The 21,428-nt window shown below is 41.0% G+C and overlaps 1 protein-coding gene across 1 annotated transcript; it reads right to left on the bottom strand.

The window, feature by feature from the left end:
- Positions 1-2,242: 2,242 nt before the first annotated feature.
- LOC137722026 (uncharacterized) lies at positions 2,243-2,674 on the bottom strand. Its single transcript, XM_068461030.1, has one exon. The coding sequence runs from the start codon at positions 2,672-2,674 to the stop codon at positions 2,243-2,245; it is 432 nt and encodes a 143-aa protein (XP_068317131.1).
- Positions 2,675-21,428: the final 18,754 nt, after the last annotated feature.

The raw sequence follows: 21,428 nt of genomic DNA, 5'->3' as shown, positions 1-21,428 counted from the left end.
GGCAACGGTGCTTTCATAGGCAGGGCCTACGTTGTTGAGAATGATGGCAACAACATCGGAGTCTGAAACAGGAGCACCAGAGAGAGAGAGAGTATCTGCGAGACAATTAACTTTATCCAAGAATTCAGAGATGGAAGAATCACCTCTGTGAGTATTCATCAACTCACTGCGGAGTTGGAGAAGGCGACCGGTTGACTGAGAAGCATATCGATCACGTAGGGTTGTCCATGCAGAATGGGAGCTAGTTTTCCCAATTAAAGCAGCAAGTACGGTAGGGTGAACAGAAGAGTTGATCCAGGACATAACAGTGGCATCCTGTTGGATCCAAGTATCGAAGTCGGGATTGACTTTGTCAGTGATGTTGCCATTATCATCTTTCAAGTATGCTGGAGGACACGGACTGGTTCCGTCGACAAAGGAAACAAGATTACGACTGCGGAGGAGAGGTAGCATTTGGGCGTGCCAGAGGGGGTAGTTGGTACGATCAAGTTTGATCGTGAGAAAGTTGGAGACATTTGGGAGGGGAATGGGAGAAGCCATGTGAGAAGAGAAAAAAAAAAAAAATTAATCTGTCGTTAGACTTTTAGCTCAGAGATACCATGAAAGAATTTAAGCTAGGATTGTAAACATAGATTGTATAAACTCAACTCAATTAATTATGAGTGAGGTATGGACTTCATTATATAGAGATTACAAGATGAGGTTGGTTACATATCATCTGATTACATTTGAAATTCAAAACTAAGTTACACATGAGTTTTAGATAAGGAAGAAGTGTGATTCCTTGCTATCTGTTGAAGAGGTTGAAGAGTATCCAACTTGTGTGGCTGACTTGGAGAGACGTTTACCATGCATTTCGGACGTGGAGAGATATCTTGAATAGTTGGTTTATCACATAATGCATTTAGCAAATAGGATCCTGGTTTCTATGTCAACCGACTCACAAGGAACCTTTTCGATAAGGCCGTTGGTTTCTTTTTTAGCCCATGTGTTCACTTTAATTCTTGCTTGGTCAGCCTTGGTCTTGAAATCAACTTCATTTATAGCAGCTTTATAAGCAAAGTCCACTATTCGTTTGAAAGAAGGCTTGACGGGGTGGACTTGTCGACCCAAAAGTTATGCCTAGGACAAGCGGGGGAGTGGGCATGCCCCACATAGGGGATTCACGAGTAGATTAGAGGGAGATTCATGGGTGCTATAAAAGATCCGAAGGAGGAGATAGAAGGCGTGTTGAGTTGCTCACTGGAATTGACTTGAGGAAAGAAAGCAACTCTGCCTTGGTGGAACCCTTTGAACCAGCCGTTATAAGGCTTAGAGCCATGTGGATTGACAGCGTTGAGAACACCATGTTCTTGTCCTTGCCTTGAGTATGAAGCAAGTGATTTGTGATTCTCAGTACGATATTGGCTTGGTTGTTGATCGATTCTTGGAGATCCATTGTTGTTACCAAAAAGAACGGCAAACCCTAATTAGTGGTCTTTGCGTTTAATTACTCTGTTGAAGTGCAAACGAATGGATGCAGAGGCAAACCCTAATTTGTGCTCTTCGGGTTTAATAACTTTAATTACTATGGTGAAGTGCAAACGAATGGACGCTTCAATTCCCGCTGCAGTAAATCTTGTGAAAAACCATTCAATTGGCAGAAAATCTTCAAATATCAATTAAGATATATTTTGGCCTATCAAGTATTCATCGAGTTCATGGAGAGTTTTACTTTTGAGAGAGTTTCTTAGCATTTCTTCTTCTTCTTCTTTTTTTGACTTTTAAAAAAAAAAAAAAAAAAGGAACAACTGGTGGCAAGCCACGATTATTACTAGACGTGACAATATTACAAGTAATGATAGAACATCTTACAAGCCAGATGAGCATCTTCACCAAATCATATAAAAAAGAGAAGTGCTAATTTTTTTTTTTTTTTTGCCCCATCTATGAAGTATCTCTTGGCTGTCCCTTTCAACTTGCATGTGTCCCTAACATTGCTTGGCAGTGTTCCATCAATAAAGAAGGTCAGGTATGGGGACCTCCAATCATCGGTGTTGGAAACTGCAAATTCCTCTTCTGGGGAAAGCGTTGTACTACATTTTGCACAGTTGACTTGGATGCATGTGGCTTGCTGCTTCATCTCTGGCTAGTAGTACCCTTTTCTTTGTAGTCGGCGATAGAAACTCACAACTTAGTCGACTTCGCATGTAGTCTGATAGATCTCATGCAACCGTTCTTGTGTTTATTTTGGTTTGAGGCATCAGGTTAGCACTCCTTCGGGAAGGCGCTTATAGAGTGTCCAAGTAACATTGATGTACTCCTTAAGGCATTTGATGCTAAACGCTTCACTTAGCTTGGAAAGTTCCCTTCTGACAGTTTCTTTCCAATCGTCACCTTCTGGAGCTTCCTTTAGGAAGGGTGCGTCAGTGGATGAGGCCTCTCTTCTTATTACAACAACGTTGGCTTGTTTTTTGACGAAGGTAAGCTTGGAGTGAAATGTTGCTAGGGCATTCGCATATCTGTTGGTTGTGCTAGGAATATGTTCCAACACCACATGCTTAAAGCTTTCCATGAGTTTCTTGGCCATAATGCGGTATAGAGCCAAGGTTATTTCCTTCACCGCAAAGCTTCCTTGAACTTGGCTCAGGACCAAATTTGAATCCCCTACGACTTGTATTTTCCTTGCGCCCATTTCCCTGGCTGTGGAAAGACCCATAACGAAAGCTTCATACTCGGTTACGTTGTTTGTGCATGGAATGTTAAACCCCACCCCCAAAACTATTTGTAATTTCACATTTTTGTTAAAAGATTAATGAAATTACGAAATTACCCCCACATCCTACCCAATTCGGATCCCCTTTCTAGATTTTCCTCATCTCTCTTTATCTGCCATGTGGCAAGCCCCAATCTTTTTCCTCTCTTCTTTCATTCCTCCTTGAGCTCTCTCTCTCTCTCACTTTCACTCTCTCTCTACACTCACTTTATCTCTTTTGAACTCTCTCCTTCTCCATTTCCTGGCGACACTTAGACACCACTCTCACACCCACTCGCACCACAATGACGGCAGCACTACCACCATCACTGAGCTAACTTTCTCTCTCTCTTCGTCTTTATGGAGCACAGAGAACCCCCGGCGAGCCGTGGTACTCAAACCCAGATTCCAGCCACCTTCGGCCATTCCACGGTGAATTGAAGGTACCAAATCTCTCCCTCTCATCTCTAGTTTCATTTTGGTACTAGGATCGTACCCTAAAGTAGTAAATCGAGCTTATATGGAGCTCGGAAGAGTTTTCCGGTCGGATTCCTGCTTTCTCTTCCATTGGGTCCGGCGACCCACGAGTGGAGTTGGGCCTACCTAACCTTTTTAGCCTAAACCCATAACCCTATGTCAATTAAGCCTTTGGGCCATTCAGAACTCAGGCCTCAGGCCTGTTGACCCCCCAAAGCCCGAACCCATTTAGCTAAGCCCAAACCCTCTAAAACCCAAGCCTTCGGGTTGAGACGACACGGGCTTTTGGCCCATTAAACCTAGGATTTTGGGCCTTAGAACCTAGCCCAGGCCCACTGAACTCAAGCCCAGAAGGCCAGTCGCGCGCGGGTGGCATGTGGAGCACACGCACCATTGTCTACGGCAGCGCCAACGAATTTTTCAGCGACCGACGACGGCGCGTGGGGGTACCCGAGGTCCCCCTTTATGTTTTTTTGACGTCCTGAATTCATTTTTGATGTCTGTTTTTCGAAATTCAATCGTTTGAGTATAGTTTTATTAATTGGACCTTTATCTGCTTAGGTGCAATTACTAGTGGCGATTCCGTCATTCCTATTTCGTACGGCTCTTTGACGACGGAGTATCTATGAGTGGACCCCCTTCTAAATGCATATTTTAATAGTAGAAATGCATACATGAAAAACATGATTTAATGGTTACGTTTTATGAGTAAATTAGATTTATGGATGACTATATACTATTTATGAACATGTTTTTACACTTCTTTGTAGTATATATGATGGATGACTATATGCTATGAAGATGTTTTGAGATATATGTACCTATGTTTGAAAAGAGTATGTTCAATGATTTTGTGTGTATCTAGTAGTCACTGTTTTGCCTACGGGAGAAGGAGATATATGGCTTCGGGCCGAGGGAGATATATGTAGATGGCTTTGGGCAAAGAGATACATGTACTGGCTTCGGGCCGAATGATATATGCCTTTGGGCGATACTGATACCACTAGCACACTACATATGATATGCTTTAGGAAAGGTTTTATGGCATGCTAGGGTTTTTGGAAAAACCTACTACATATTATACTATTGATGTTTTCATGAAATTTTGGTGGTTAGTATGTTGATAACTGTTTCAGTATTATATAATATATATATATATATATATATATATATAAACTTGGTATACTTATGTTTGTTTTGCGCCCTCTCAGGACATAGGAATGAGGCTTACGATCCAAGCTATGAGGCATTCCCTTACTAGTGACATCATGTCGTCCTCTCAGCCTTAACTACACTTGTAATAGCACATTCTGCTTGTATTTTGAATTAGATGTATGCTCTGAACATGACATGCATTATCACTATGTTTTCATTGTTAGTAGCTAAATATTATTTAGTATCTTAGTAGTTTGTGTTTAACTATTACATTGCGTATTTATGTGCAAAATTTATATGCATGTTTCACATGTTCTTAGCATATGCATTCATTAAATAGCTTTCGTCACCCTCGGGTGTCGGCCAGCACGTGGCCATCCTGATGTCCCTCAGACATCGGGATTGGGGCATGTCATGGAAAGTTTAGTTTAATGGATAGAGCAGTAGCTTGGCCCTCTAGATTGACAAGTACAATGCTAGCTCCTCCTCCTATGGTTGTAGAAGAACCATCAAAATGCATGACCCATGGTTCATCTTCCACAACGCAGCAGCTAACTCTGGCAGTGTACCAATGACTTATTTGGAGATGGTGGCCTCTTCTTCTTTAGAGAATAAGGCTAGCATGTCTATCACAACTTGGCATTTAATAGCCTTAGGCGTCACACATATAATATCAAATTCGAAAAGTTGGAGCAACCAACGAGCCAAACGGCCAGACAGTATTGGTTTAGTGAACAAGTACTTTATCGAGTCAGACTTTACCATAGGGTGCAGTTTATGGGCTAGGAAATAATGCCATAGTTGCTATGATACGTAGACAAAAGCTAGGCATAGGCATTCTGTCTTCTCATAACGAATTTTAGCACTTTTTAGTTGTCTGCTGACAAAGTAGATTGGTGCTTCTTCCTCGACTGGTCTGTCCTGGGCAAGTAGGGCTCCTACGGTAGTGCTTGTTACGGCTAGGTAGAGCTTGAGCGGAATGCCTGGGAATGGTGCCTTCATGGTAGGAAGGTTGGTGACTAATTGCTAGACCCGTTGATAGGCTTCACTCCATTCCTTGGTCCACACGAATTCCTTCCCTTTCCTGAGCAGTGGGGCGAAGGCTCATGTTGCTGCTGCTAATCCTAGGATGAAGCACTGAATGTATGACAGCTTCCCCATCAAGCTTTTCAGCTCTTTTGCATTTGTTGGGGGTATGAGAGTTCTGATGGTGTGCACCTTGTTTAGATATATATTGATGCCACACTGATGCACTAGGAAGCCCAGGAACTTGCCTGAGGAAACACCAAAGGTTATTCAGCATTTTCCCAGCACTTTCCTTAGCACTTCTTAGTGCCCTTCCCTAGTCCTAGATTTCACGAAGAGATCGTCCATATAGTCTTCCACTTTCTTCCTCATCACGTCGTGAAAGACTATCGTCATTGCTCGTTGATTGGTGGCACCGACGTTTTTTCATCCAAATGGCATGACAGTGTAGTAAAAGTTTTCAAATGACGGACGGAAAACCGTCTTCTTAGCATTTTTGGCAAACATCTTGATTTGATTGTACCTATTGAGGCTATCCATGAACGACATCAGGCCTTGCCTTAAGATTGAATCGATCATGATGTCCATGTTAAGCAGTGGGAACTCGTTTTTTGGGCATGCTGGATTGAGATCTCGGTAGTCGATGCATATCTGGATTTAGACAATGTTTTTCTTCTTTACTGGGACAATGTTGGTCATCCAAAAAGGGTACTTGATAGGCTTAATAAATCTGGCTGCAATAAATTTTTCTACTGATTTTAGCTTCTATTTTCGGGTTGAAATTCCTCATTTGCTGGACGATGAGCTTGATTCCAGGCTATGTTTTAGCATGTGGCACACTAAATTTGGATCAAACCCTGGTATTTCTTCATAGCTCCAGGCAAAGACGTCTTTGAACTCGTTTAACAGGCTAACTAGTTCTTTCTTTTCCTTAACAAGTAAGTAAACACTAATAGAAATCAATTTTTGCATAGAGGGATTATCACTATGGTTTACCTCCTCAAGCTTTTTCGCCACTATAGTGGATCCATCTTACATGCATTTTGGCACAAGCATAATTTTTGTAGGGATTCATTCTCGGCAACAGGTGCAGGCATGTCTTCAGCTTCCTTGGGAACTTTATTTGCTTGGCGTGCAGTGCCTCCATTCTTGGGGCTTTCCCACTCAATGTGATTAGGCACCTCAACCCGTCATAAGCAGTAGATGACGCGGTCGTCAGGAAGCACAACCTTGGAGCATTAAGGTGGAGTATATGCAAAGACATTGGTCTCTGGCTGTATATGTTTTCCCTTTTCCACAATGGCTAGGAATTATTGGTCACTGAGATCTCGAACTTCTTCCCAATAGGGTAAAGGTATCCCTGAGGCCTGTGATATCCCATTTCCGGCACTTGAGAAATCATTATAGAATTCAACATCGGAATAATGAACCTCATCTGTGCTTGTTTATCCATGGCCTACCGAGTAGAGCGTGGTAAGCCATATTAATGTCCATCACATAAAACTGAATAAAGAACTTGATAGGGTCGATCCTTAAGTCGATCTCGATATATCCCATAGTTTCCTTACTACTATTCCCAAACCCATTGACAGAGATTTGAGACCTTACCATATTTATCATTGGGATGCCTACTGCAGTAAATACTACTAAGGGCAGAATGGTAACAGAGGAACCAGTGTCAACCAAAGCTTGCCTGATGAAAACGTCATTAATCTCTCATTCGAAGTATAGTGGCATTCGGTGGTCAAGGAAAGCCACTTCCATGTCTTCGTCAGTGAAGATGATGGCGTAATTATTCTTGAGGAAAGTCCTTTGAGGTTGGGCTGTATAGCATTGAAGGCCATAGTCCTAAAAAACATGCATGAGAGTTTCAGCAGTAGCAGTCATTGCTTCCAGACCGTATTCAAGTTGGTCGAAGAGTGATTTGAACTTCAGGTTTTCCTGGAAGACTTACGCTGCAGTGGGCCCTTGCCCTGGCCCTGGGGAAAGGTAATGCTTATATGCATCGTCTTCCATGTTAGAAAGGTTGTACAAAGTCACAACCATCATTTTTTGGTTGAACAACTACTCTTCCATGGCTTCATCGTTGTATTCTTCTGGCATATCGATGGTGAAGACTTCATCACTTAGACTTGGGGCAAAATCCATAAGATTTGCATCATCATCTCCCCATCCTTCAGCTTAAGGCCACGGTGTATCATAGCTCTGCGGCTTGGAGTATTTACACCAATAAGTCTTCTCTATGTTCCTAGACGGTCCCCAAATGGCTTCCGGTGGCTTGGGATCGTGGATCAATAGATGGTAATCATCGTCATCTTTGGAGCATGTGATGACAGCTGCCATCTCTTTCCCTCGATGTTTCGACAGAAGGTCAGTGTCTATGGCTTGCGTCTTGCGTCTTTCCCTCTAGCGTTCCTTCACTGATTTTTGCATGAAGAATTTTTCACAAAGTTTGGCATACAATATGGGTATGTTCCATATAGTGACGGTAGCAATAGTACCTGGGATCATTTTTGTCTTTTTTGGAAGAGGTTTTATACGGTCGAGGTAGCTTGATGGTCCCATCTAAGGGCATGGTATCGAGGATGGCTTGGAATTCCTCATTGCTGCAAGCTAGTGGAGGATAGGTTTCCCTAATGCTCTCCCTTTTTTTTTTTTTTTGGGTTGTAGTCAGATATGTCATCCACGGCTAGGGCTTGATGAGCTTCCTTCTTGTCAGTCTTCTAGGATTTCCTTGTGGAAAGCTTGACCGATAATCTAGTTTTCCTCACTGTCTCCAACAGCTTCAAGAACTGGCTGATACCGATGTTCTCCAAGTACACCCTATAGTCAGCTACAATGTTGCTGATACAAATCTCCAAAAGAGCTTCCTTGTCATTCTCGTTATAGCAGTCAAATGCGAGGTCCCGGAAACGTTTGACAAAAGTCACTGGATCTTCCTCGTGCTTTTGGTGTGTGTTGTTGAGCTGAGTTGTCATGACCATTTCCTCATGGTGGAAGTATTTTTTACAGAACTTACTTGCCAGCTCTTCCTAGGTCCGAATGGAACCTAGTGCGAGGGTGGTGTACCAAGTATAAGCATGGTCAGTTAGGCTTTTCGAAAACTTCATGAGATGGAGGTTGCAGTCGCTGGCATGAAGACCCAAAGCGTCAATGAAACAATTTATATGTTCCTTAGGGCTACCCTCGTATCCCTTTGGATATGGCATGTGGAGAACGATGGTTAAATATGGTGGTAAAGAACATATTTTGATATGCTCGGCCTTGATAATCTCCTAACACCCGAATGTGACGAAGTCATACTAATATGCATGAGAACCGATGAATATAATAAGACTATAAATTTTAAATATAATTAATATGCAAATGAGGAACATGTTCAGAGCATACACCAATCTAGAAGACTAAAAAGAAATAATATAAAATTGAATGAACAAAGGAATGAGTCCTACACTGAGAGGACTCGAAGATGCCGATGCAGAGTGCCTTAACGCTAGGATTGTGCACCTTGATTCTAAGTCCTAAGGGGGCGCAAAACAAAACATAAGTAGTACAAACATAGTTATTCACAACATACTAACCCCCAAAGTTTATGAAAATTAATAGCATAATATGTGATAGGTTTTCCGAAAACCCTAGCATGCCATAAAACCTTTCATAAAACATATATCATATATAGTGTGCTAAATAGTGGTATCATAATCACCCGAAGGCTCTCCTTCACGCACCCGTATGCAGGACATACGCCTGTGTCCTTCCAGTATCGATGCGGAGTGCCTTGACGCTGGGATTGTACACCTCGATTCTAAGTCCTAAGGAGGCGCAAAACAAAACATAAGTGGACCAAGTTGATATATAAGTAGTGCAAACATAGTTATTCACAACGTATTAACCCCCAAAGTTTATGAAAACTAATAGCATAATCTGTGATAGGTTTTCCGAAAACCCTAGCATGCCATAAAACCTTTCATAAAACATATATCATATATAGTGTGCTAAATAATGGTATCATAATCACCCGAAGGCTCTCTTTCATGCATCCGTATGCAAGACATATGCCCGTTGGCAAGACATACGCCTGTAAGCAGGACAATCGCCTGTGGGCAGAACCATCGCCTGTAGGCAGAACCAACGCCCGTAGGTAGAACAGTGACCACTAGATAAGTACAAAAACATTTTATATAATATTTCCAAAATAAGTACATATATCTCAACGGAGCTCAGTAGCTCAAACATCATATCTCAAAACATCTTCATAGTATATAGTCATCCAACATATATACTACAAAAAACATGAAATCGATAAAGCATGGTATTCCAAAATATTCTTAGTAAAGCATGATATCTCATAAAAAGTGAAATCTAATTTACTCATAAAGGGACCAATCAATAAACCTATACTAAAACGATTGAATTTGGGAAAACGGAGCATGAATTTGGAATCAGGACGTCGAAATTAGTATGTTCCTAACCGAAACCTGAAAAAGTCAACCCAAAGTTAACGTTGATGGGTCTATGGTTAGGTCAAAGTTAATGGGTCGGGTCAAAGTCAACATGTCTGGGTACTGGGTTTGGGTTTAGGCTTAGTGGGTTTGGGCTTTGGCTTGGTAACCTAGCCCAAGGGATCTGGGTTGGGCTTCAAGGTTAAGCTGGGTTCCAACTTGGGTTTGGGTCGGGTTGACCCGGTTTCAGGCCAAAGTTTGGCCAGTTTCTGGGCACAACTTCAAACACTTATAACTTCTTCGATACTTAACCAAATTGAGTGATTCAAAAACCAAAGTTGTAGTACTAAATGAGATGAAGAGAATGGTACCTTGAACGATGGCTAACTTATCGTGGTTTGGCCGAAAATGGTTTTGAAAGTGGCGGAGGTCGCCGGAAACTGGGTAAATTTTAGAAGGTTATAACTTCTTCATTTCTTAGCCAAATCGGACCCATAATATGTCAAAACGAAGCTTAAGATGAGAAGAATGAGATTATTCCTATTTGGAAGCCAAAATGTGGTCGGAGATGGCCAGAAAATGCCTGCCAACACACGGGTCTCGCCGGAAAATTGGGGAAGAGTCCCCTCGCCGTTTCTGGGTTCGTGGGGTTCACATAGAGGGTAAGGGATGGTGGTGTGCAGCTACTGTTGTTGTTGTGTTTGTGTGCTTTTAGGGATGGCAATTCTAACCATTAAACCCGATAACCGTGGATAACCGCCCGAATGGATTGGATTTGGATATGAAAATTTGGGTATGGTATGGATATGGGGAAAAACCATGAACTTTATTCGGTTATGGTTTTGGATATGGGGAAAAACCATGAACTTTATTCGGTTATACTCAACCAAATTGATTCATTGAATCATTTTATATATCAATTATCAAATATTACAAGTTTATTAGATTCATCTCTCTTCAAGAGTCTCACTGTCAAGAAATTGGTGCATGTTATCATGAACAACTTCAAATATATTGTTTAGTTTTTTGTAATTGGATCTTGCTATTTAATGACGAAATTAGTATCTACTAAAATTTATAATGCGTCAATTCGATAAATATAATTTTTTTTTGACAAAGATGGATATAACCGATAACCGATTGAAAATCCGTTACCCGGTGGATATGGTTATGGATAATCCCGGATGGTTAATTTGCGGTTATGGATATGGTTAATTTTCCTAGTTATGGGGATGGATATAACATTTCCGTCCTTAAACCGAACCGTTGCCATCCCTATGTGCTTTCCTAGGGGGAGAGATTAGAGAGAGTGATGAAAAAAATGAGAGAAGAGAAAAGAGGAAAGAGGGATGTGGTCCACGGGAAGAAGGATAAGGGAAAAGAGAAAAATGAGAGAGTGGGCCAGGAGACAAAACCAAAGTGGGTGGGCCCATTGGCACACCAATTAAGACCTAAAAAGTAACATTTCAAAATATCTAATCCAACCAGTGAAATTATGAAAATGCCCTTCCGTTTCCTAAATTCCGGGATAGGTTGTTACAATTTACCCCCATTAAGAAAATTTCGTCCCGAAATTTGAAATAACTTATTAAAAGTAAAATACTCGAAGATAGGAAAAATAATATATATATATATATATATATATATATATGTATGTATGTAAAGAAGAAATCAAGTCAGAGCGGTTGCATAAAAGGGAAAATGCCACCCTGTCGCGATCGGGTTGCAATGATTCTCCTTTCATGCCTCTAGGCTCATACCTTCTTCCCCAGTGAAAAAGTATAAACATACTTTATTAGATATAAAGTCGAAAATATATAATAACGTAAGGTAAAAAATAAGTACGTAGAATACGATAACGTCAAAATAGTTATGTAATAACATAGAGGTCGAAATCTCGTGCTGAACTTAAAACTGAAAACGGAAAAAGACTTCCCCCAAAACATTTGTAACGTCAAAAAACACATATATATCTATAATAAGATAAATTAAAATACTTGTGCTAAAAATCCAAACCAAAAATGAAATGGCATTGTCCAAACATTAGTCATGTAACGTACTTCGAGAATCGATGCGCCTTGAGTCAAGTCCTAATCATAGCTAACTAATAGCTCATGTTGTCAACAACTGACTCACCCACTTGCTTAGCAAACCCAACAATTAAGCCATCAATATTACGGTTTGCAACCTGTAATGCCGATAACTCATCGTTGTCTTGGTAAGCAAATGAGAAGTTTCAAAGTTGTCAAAACGCTATTATGCTCCTCAATGTGAAATGTGCCTAGATCGTCTGATTCACACCTCGATTGTACTACCGCACTACTCCAAAGCATACCAACCAGAGCTCCCAGAAATGCTTTGATATCCACGCGCATGCGAACAACAAGGTCTTTGAGTGAAGTAGTCGAAAGACGCATAGAAGAGAACACATACCGTAAACATGTCTTTCGTGACTAACCGCGATCATCGCTCTTCTAGCTGAGAAGTTTAAGATTCGAAACCTATATTAGAAGAACAATCACTTAGGCCACTTCCTTCGAATAACAATTGCCACCTCACACCATTCACAGAAACTGGCTCACAATTACCAGAGTCGGAACCCAAGATGGAATTTAATCTCATTAGTTGTATATAAAAGGTGTGTTAGGGTTAGGTGGAAGATACCCTTAAAATATTTGGGCAATGAACACACACACACATATATATATATATATATATATATATATATATATATATATATATATATATATATATCGTTGGGAAAGAACTACTAGAGTACGATATGATGCCTATGAATTGTAGCAAGATAATATGATGTGGCTATTCATTCCTGCATGAAGATAGTGATTAGTGATGCAATCCGCTGACTACCCATACTAGTACCTTCCCCAACCCTTGACTAAAAGGCGGCTCAAACCTCAAGGCCACATGAAACTCTTCTTGATAAGTCTGGTAGGCTCACGAGAAGGTTATGCTCCAAATATTCCTGCTAGCATCGATATGAAACTGGGCGCATACATTCACCGAGTTGATCTATCATGAATTTCTCACTGGTTGAGCAAGAAACCACATCAAGAAGGTTAAAAGAACACTCGGATTTGAGGTCGGAACAAGTCCATTAAATCTAGAGGACAAGATATCTGGATTTGAATATACAACTCGTATGCTTGAGTTCATACAAGTTCTTAGCATGAATGGGTAGCAACAACTCGAAATGGTCAAACCTAAAAATTAGCAAACTTAATTTCCTGATGATCCATAATCATGTCGCAAAATATCCAAGAGTTTTGTACAAGGGGAAAATATAACTGATTGAAGAATATTTGGGTATTGATGTGTATTTCTATTGAGGTGTTCAGCAGCTACGCTTGCACAATCAGGGTGGTACATGATGGTGCAGTCATAGACATTTATATACTCTATCAATCATCGTCGCTAAAGACTTAGCTCATTTCGACTGAGAATCTAACTATGAAGTTTTGCGAGGTTGATAAAGATCTGACGCGTTTCAGCACGTTGAAGATGTCCTTATATTTTCAAGTCAAGACAATAACTATAGACTCTAGGTCAAAAATAGGGCGGTTCGCATCAAGTAGTCCCAACCGTCGAAAAGTAAAAGCATCACCCAATATGCTGCCTCAGTGCACAACGACACCTTCAGTTAAACATCATCGACAGATTCAAAATTTATTGGTGTCATCGAGGAGTATAAGAACAATGGTAGGGTGAGACAACTTCTCGAACAAAACTAATTTATTCCCTAGCCGAAGATGAGGGTTTGGGCTATGGTCGAAGAATCGTTGGCAACTGTCAATAAAAATCGACAAGACCAATGATATTTCGTAATTCACGACACTTGAGAAGATTCTCGATTTCCAACTGTCATAACCTTGGTTTTGGTAAGAATGACTTCTGCTACCAAAGAAACTCCTAGGAAAAGTATATACTCTAGACAAAAACAACGCTCAAAGAATTTGACGTACAGTTGACAATCATTATTGAGCGAACTTGACTTCGTGGTTGGAGTAAGCAAGAAGGTTATCGATAGAACAATCACCAAGAATTGTTCTAAGGATCCACACAATTTCCTCAGCGGGAGCAAATCCGAGGACACTGATTCGATCCCACCAAACTTCACAACATCTAGTGCTTACTCGCCTTCTCCAACACGCACTTCCAATGTTTCGAATAATTTCCATATAGAATGACTCTGCGCGCCATTCTTAGGGAATGCATGTCATAGAGCAACATCACCGTTTTTAGGTCTTCAAACTCAAACCACTTAGGTTTTTCATTTCACCACACTTCTATGTAGATACGACTCTGCCCGTAATTCCTAAGGAACACATGTTGCAGAGTGTCGGCTCGATGTTGAAAGTCGCACAACAATCCATTTCGTCACCGATGAGGCACAATCTTGACGCGAAATTTCTTCTTCTTCAATTAGATATGACTATTCATGCAGAATGAGGGTTGCACCACTATGCCGAATGACAACAAATCCAGAAGTCGTGACATTCAAATGATGCCATGACCAACACACCATTATAGTAACAGAAGATCCTAAGTATGCTCGAAACAAACCACGCTCTGATACCAAATTGACACGCCCGACCCTAATATTCTCCTAATACTAGGGTAGGCCTGTGCTGGCCAACACCCGAAGATGACAAAGCCATACTAATATGCATGATAACCGATGAATATAATAAGACTTATAAATTTTAAATATAATTAATATGCAAATAAGGAACGTGTTCAGAGCATACACCAATCTAGAACACTAAAAACAAATAATATAAAATTGAACGAACAAAGGAATGGGTCCTAAACCAAGATGACTCAAAGATGCCGATGTGGAGTACTTGACGCCGGTATTGTACACCTCGATTCTAAGTCCTAAGGGGTGGCAAAACAAAACATGAGTGGATCAAGTTGATATATAAGTAGTACAAACATAGCTATTCACAACATACTACCCCCAAAGTGTATAAAAACTAATAGCATAATATGTGATAGGTTTTCCGAAAACCCTAGCATGCCATAAAACCTTTCATAAAATATATATCATATATAGTGTGCTAAATAGTGGTATCATAATCGCCCGAAGGCTCTTCTTCACGCACCTATAGGTAGGACATACGCCCGTAGGTAGGACATTCGTCCGTAGGCAGGACATATGCCCGTAGGAAGAACACACACCTATAGGTAGAACAATCACCCGTAGGTAGAACATATGCCCGTAGGCAGAACAGTAACCACTAGATAAGCACAAAAACATTGTATACAATCGTTCCAACATAAGTACATATATCTCAACGGAGCTTAGTAGCTCAAACATCATATCTCAAAACATCTTCATAGTATACAGTCATCTATCATATATATTACAAAGAACATGAAATTGATAAAGGATGGTATTCCAAAATATTCTCAGTAAAGCATGATATCTCATAAAAAGTAAAATCTAATTTACTCATAAAACATTTCATAAAACGTAACCATTAAATCATGCTTTTCATCTATGCATTTCTAATAGCAAAATTATGCATTTTGGAAAGGGTCCACTCATTGGTACTTCACCGTCAAAGAGCCTTGCAAACTAGCAAAGATGAAAATGCCATAAACAATTGCACCTAAGCACATAAAGTGACCAATCAATAAAACCATACTAAAACGATTGAATTTGGGAAAACGGAGTGCATATTTAGAATCAGGACGTTGAAATTAGTCTAGGAGGGTTCCTGACCGAAACCTAAAAAAGTCAACCCAAAGTCAACGTTGACGGGCAACGGTCAAGTTAATGGTTAGGTCAAAGTCAACGAGTTGGGTCAAAGTCAACGAGTATGGGTCCTGGGTTTGGGTTTAGGCTTGGGATTGGGTTTAGGCTTACTGGGTTTGGGCTTGGTAGCCTAGCCCAAAGGATCTGGGTTGGGCTTCAAGGTTGGGCCGGGTACTAACCTAGGTTTGGGTCTGAGTTGGGAGGATTTGGGTTGGGTCGACCCTGTTTCAAGCCAAAGCTTGGCTTGTTTTTGGGCACTACTTCAAATTCTTATAACTTCCTTCGATACTTAACCAAATTGAGTGATTCAAAAACCAAAGTTGTAGTACTAAACAAGATGAAGAGAATGGTACCTTGCACGATGGTTAATTCACCGTGGTTTGGCTGAAAATCTCTTTGAAATTGGTAGAGGTCCCCGGAAATTGGGTAAACTTTAAAAGGTTATAACTTCCTCATTTCTTAACCAAATTGGACCCATAATATGTCAAAATGAAGCTTAAGACGAGAGGAATAAGATTATACCTATTTGGAAGCCAAAAGGTGGCTAGAGATGGCCATAAAATTCCTAGAAACGCATGGCTCTCGCCAGAAAACTAGGGAAGAGTCCCTTGACCGTTTCTGGGTTCGTGGGGTTCACATAGAAGGTAAGGGATGGTTGTGTGCAACTGCTGCTATTGTTGTTGTGTTTGTATGCTTTCCTAAAGAGAGAGGTTAGAGAGTGATGAGAGAAATTAGAGAAGAGAAAAAAATAAGAGAGGGGTGTGGTCCCCGAGAAGAATGAGGAGGGAAAAGAGAAAAAACGATAGAGTGGGCCGGGAGACAAAACCAAAAAGGGTGAGGCCCTTAGCACACCAATTAAGACCTAAAAAGTTACATTTCAAAATATCTAACTCAACCAGTGAAATTACAAAATTGCCCTTTCGTTCTGTAAATTCTGGGACGAGTTGTTATATATTTCTAGTCCTCCAAACTCATGTGCAGCTCCTTTTTTAGCATGGCTATGACGTCTTGTTGAGTGATAAATTATGGTGCTTTCTCAAGACCCTTACCTGTAACAGCAGCAGACTCCTCTTGAGAAACATTTTCCCTAGGCGTGCAATCCTTATCATTGGCTTTCTCGCTTGACTTTGGGATTGAGTTTTTCAACTATTTTACGGACGCATCAATTTCTTTTTTGGGCTTCACCCAAGGCATGAACAGCTGCAATGATGTTCGGCATGTCGTATTCGTCCAAGTTATCCTAGCTCTTCTAGCATTGGCCTTCATGTTGAGACTCGTCAATTCGGGAAGCAGCCTCACCTTATTTGAGGTGTTGCCGCTCCTGGTAATGTTTCTTCCGGATCTATGAGCCATTGAATGAAGATTACGACTTGTCCCGAGTAGAGTTGCCAATTTATGTTAGGGGACTTTTAGGTCGAGGTAGACTTGGGCTTTGAGAACTTCCTCGTGTCTCCCTTAGTGCAGATTCGTGACAAGTTTCAGGATATCTCGAAAAAGTAGCTTGTCTTAGGAAATACCTTGGTAACATCAACGGCTCGAAGATAACATGAAAGATCAAGATAATGACTTGCTCAAGTAAATGTGATGTGGAAGCTAGAAGATTATCAATTTACATGAGAGAGAAGGTTGGCATGGCATTCTTAGCTGCATGTTTTAGGCTTTCCTACGGTGACAGCAAGGCTTCTAATGGTTGAGATGTTTGATAGAAGGCTGTGGAAATTGCTAAGGTTGCATGAATGGTGATGCTTAAGGCTTGGAGTCATCTTCTGGACTAAAATGGAACTTTCTGGGCTTCTTCCTGGGTGATTCTATCTTAATGCATTTTCTCTATTTCTCTCTCTCTGTTCCTCTAAATCCTCTCTCCAATGGCTTCTCTCCCTCTTTATGTAGATGAAGGGTTCTTCTCTAGATTTCAAGGGAACATCCCTTTATGGCTTGGACTTCCCTCATTTTCTCCCTAGCTATCCTATTATTCCTTTTTTGGTGTAAACTAGATGCGCTGTTGAGACTTGCATATTGCTTTTTCCTGAGGCGCGGCTTTCCCGGGGTGGCCTTCCACATGAATTAAATCTGGTAGTGTGCCTCACAGTTTTTGCACGTTGGTTGTTTGTGCAGGCTAGGAAGGAAAAGTCAGCATTAAATGCCTGACTTGCTGGGCTTAACATGCATTTAATGCAAGAATCTAGTTTAATCCTACCTAAGGGGGTTGGATTGCTAGGGAAAGGGATAAACTAGGCTAGTTTTCTCTCAATAATGCCTACGTGGAATACAGAGGGTATGGGCTTGGATCTTTGGGCTCCCAAATAGCCGAAAGTCTTCCATGACCCCGATTCCACGTAGGCCTGATAACCTTCTGCAACCATCCACACCATAATCCACTTGGCAAGTCCCGATTATGTGACTTGGGCTTAGCATGATTTGTAGCTAAGGAAGCATGGCGTGATGAATAGGCATGAGCATGGCGTGAACATTCGGCTTAATCACCGCAGCATGTAAGGGTGGATAAACGGGTCCTGGACCCACGGGTAAGGGTTGGTCCTTGCGATTCGGGGTAGGTTTGGGGCGGGTCTAAATATTTTGTAGAAGAAACAGAGTGGGGCGGGGTGGAAGAATTGATGGGGCCGGGGCGGATCCAAATATTAAGATGAACAGGCCCCCGACCCGAACCGTTTCTAGGATATTGGGTGAATTTAAGGAGTATTCATACCTCCACTCTTCACCGTTAGATTGGATCTTTGTTATCACCACGACTCATCTTAGACAGACACTTAGGTTAGTTTTCCTCTCCCATTCATTCATAACTCGAGTCACTCGAGTCCTCGACAGCCACCATCGCCAATTCTCCGTCTTTGTCTCCCTTTCTCTGGTGACTTGCGAGTTGCGACCACCATCACTAACCATCATCACCACCTTCTTCTCCCAGTCACGACTACCTCATCACCACCGTCTAGAAGACCACCATCATCATGCGAATCGAAATCGACCACCTTCATCTTATCTTCTCTCAAATTAAGATAGTATAATTTCTTAAATCTTTACTCTCTAGAGTCTCTACATTATGCAATCTCTAATTCTCTCTAATTAAGTTTTTTATATTTAGGGATTTAGGGTTTCCTAGATATATGCCCTCTCTGAATTTGCCATCTCTGAGTTACTGCATTCTGTAAACATATGGGATTTAGGGTTTCCTAGATATATGCCGCACATGCTGATGCTATGATTAACATAACCAAAATTGTTGTGCTCGAACAGGAGATTGATGGTGCACTAGATTTAGGGATTTTGTTGGGTTCTTGAAACTCGACCTCTGTTATGTTCGAATTTCAAATCTTTTATTGAATTGAATTTGAATCTTCTGTTGAATTAAATTGAATTTGAATATATGTATGTCCTGTGATAGTTTCAGACTTGTATATATTTGAATCTTCTGTTTCAGATTTGGATATTTTTAATTAGATTATGTTTGGTTGATTAGTGGAACGTTTCTGTAAATCCATCTAATGTAATTGGATGATGTTTGGTTGATGAGAAAATTTAATTCAATAGTCTTTACTATAGACTTTTATACAGAATCTAAATAACATGTTCTAAAAAAAAAAGAAAAAGGAATTTGGACCCGTAGACTCGACTCGAACCGGCCCGTTTCAAACGAGCCGGGTTAGGTCGGGTTCTCAATCTTAGAATTCATATACCTGGCCCAGCCCATCCCATTGCATTTTAAAACGGGCCGAGTCCTATTCCTCCAAATTTGGGCCTGGCCCGGCCTGTGCCCACCCCTAGCAGCATGGCGTGCTTGTAAATATATTCTTCGTCGATCCCGTGCCTTGGCATGTGCTTGGACTTGAATGTAGGCTTTGCATGACAATTGGGCCTTACGACTTGATTGGATTGGAGTGTGACATTTTTGGGCCCCAACAATTGGTAACTAATTTACTTATGATATTATTCATGCAGGTTTTGAATTATTAATCATCGTGTTTGAAACTATCTAAATGTCTTGATGATTGGCCACCATTAGGATATTTAGAAAAGTAATTTGATGCAATTTTGGCGAAAGGCTATCCCTAAAATTGATTGAGGCTTCTTGTGGTTAATATGTGTAGCTTCACTTAGGATGAACACCACGTCTTAAGGGTTGCATGGTTTTTCAAAAGGTTTTCACAAAGCTTAATGAGTCTTACATGTTTAGATTCGATCAAGATACAACAGATGGGTTGCACGTTTGATATACATTCTAAGTTGAGGGTCCAAGTAGAGCATACTTTAGGAAAACCTAACCTTCAAAATATACATGCATAATTCATAAGTAAGTGAACGAACTACGTAGGACTATTTTCTTTTGTTTTCTTTACTTTGCTAATTTATTTAACTATTTTTATTAAATTCGTTTTTATTATTATAAGTCATAAAATTAACCTTTTCCGGTTTTACATAAATTATTCATTCAATCCCTATGGAGAACAACCTTATTAGAGTTGACTATACTACGATTACCTTATACTCTTGCAAGTATTTTTAAGTGTTTTTATCCCTTCTTTTGCAAATGGTAAAAATACTATCAAACCAGACATGGACACATTCTCAAATCAACGGAAAGAAAATAGCCATATTCACAATGTGACATCCCGTCCCGGAAATATCAAAACGCACGTGTGAAATTACAAGTTTGCCCCTAGTTCGTTTTTGTCACGTTTTTGGTTGTTTTGTGTGGTGTGGCATGTGTTGGACCACACACACACACACACTGTCACACTCTCCCTCTCCCTCTGTCTCTGTCCCGTGTCTCTCTCTCTCTCTCCCTTCCTTCTTCTTCTTCCTTCGACGTACGGACAAACTCACAAACCACCAAACCTTAGCAGATCGAGGGAACCAACTACACCATTGAACTCGTGAGGTCGAGGCGAGCACAGCCATACCAATTTCAGGTGAGAAATCCTTCGTTTTCACGTCGATTCGACAATGGCCGATTTGAGTACTATTCATGCAAAGTTTATTCATTGAGTTTTTGGGATTTCTAAGCTCGTAGGTGTCTTAGTGAGGTCCTAAGGAGCGTCGGAGTAGCTCGTTGGACGAAATTGGACGTCGGGAAGGCCTGGTTCGAAGTTGGCCGAGTTTGAGATTTGAGACAGGTATGATCGCGTGGTTTTTAGCTTTTAAAAGTGGTATAACGTGATTCTACTAGTTTAGGGCTTTAATTTGGTTCAGGAATCATGAAAAATGGTTGAGAAACGAGTGAGAAAACAAGGTTTGAAGTTTTTCCAGTTTTCTGGCGCCGGCGACGTCGCCGGAGGCTCGCCGGAGAAGGTGACGGAATATTCCGTCAAATCTGACGGAATATTCCTGACGCCGTTAACGGAATCTGTCAAAACTGACGGAATATTCCTAACGGCGTCAGTTGACGCCGTCAGTGTGCGCCACACGTGCCTGCGCGTGGCCGGCGCGTGTGGCCGTGCCTTGGCCGGCGCGTGGGGGCGCGTGCGGCGGAGGAAAATTTTTCTAAAAATATGGTTGTGATCCTGAGGTTGTGTAGAGCACGTTGGTATATTCATTTGTCCATTTTGAGCAATGTATGAGAAGTTATTACGAGAAGTTGGTTATGTGCTTTAAAGTTAACATTTTTATAGTTATTTCGCATATAGGTGACACGTACCCCGAGGACGAGCGTTCGCACTCGAGGCAGGGGGGCTACGACCCTTCCACTTACCAGTGAGTGGGCTTTTGTTTTCCGTATATACCTATATACATTTATATTCCCAGAAATTGATAAAAAAAAGGGTTATTTATGTTATGCCATGCACTTTATTATTATCGT

This window comes from Pyrus communis, chromosome 17 (assembly GCF_963583255.1).
Source record: "Pyrus communis chromosome 17, drPyrComm1.1, whole genome shotgun sequence".
In the NCBI taxonomy this organism is placed as follows: domain Eukaryota; kingdom Viridiplantae; phylum Streptophyta; class Magnoliopsida; order Rosales; family Rosaceae; genus Pyrus; species Pyrus communis.
Note: the sequence above shows the minus strand (reverse complement) of the source record. Positions and strands in the feature narration are given on the sequence as shown.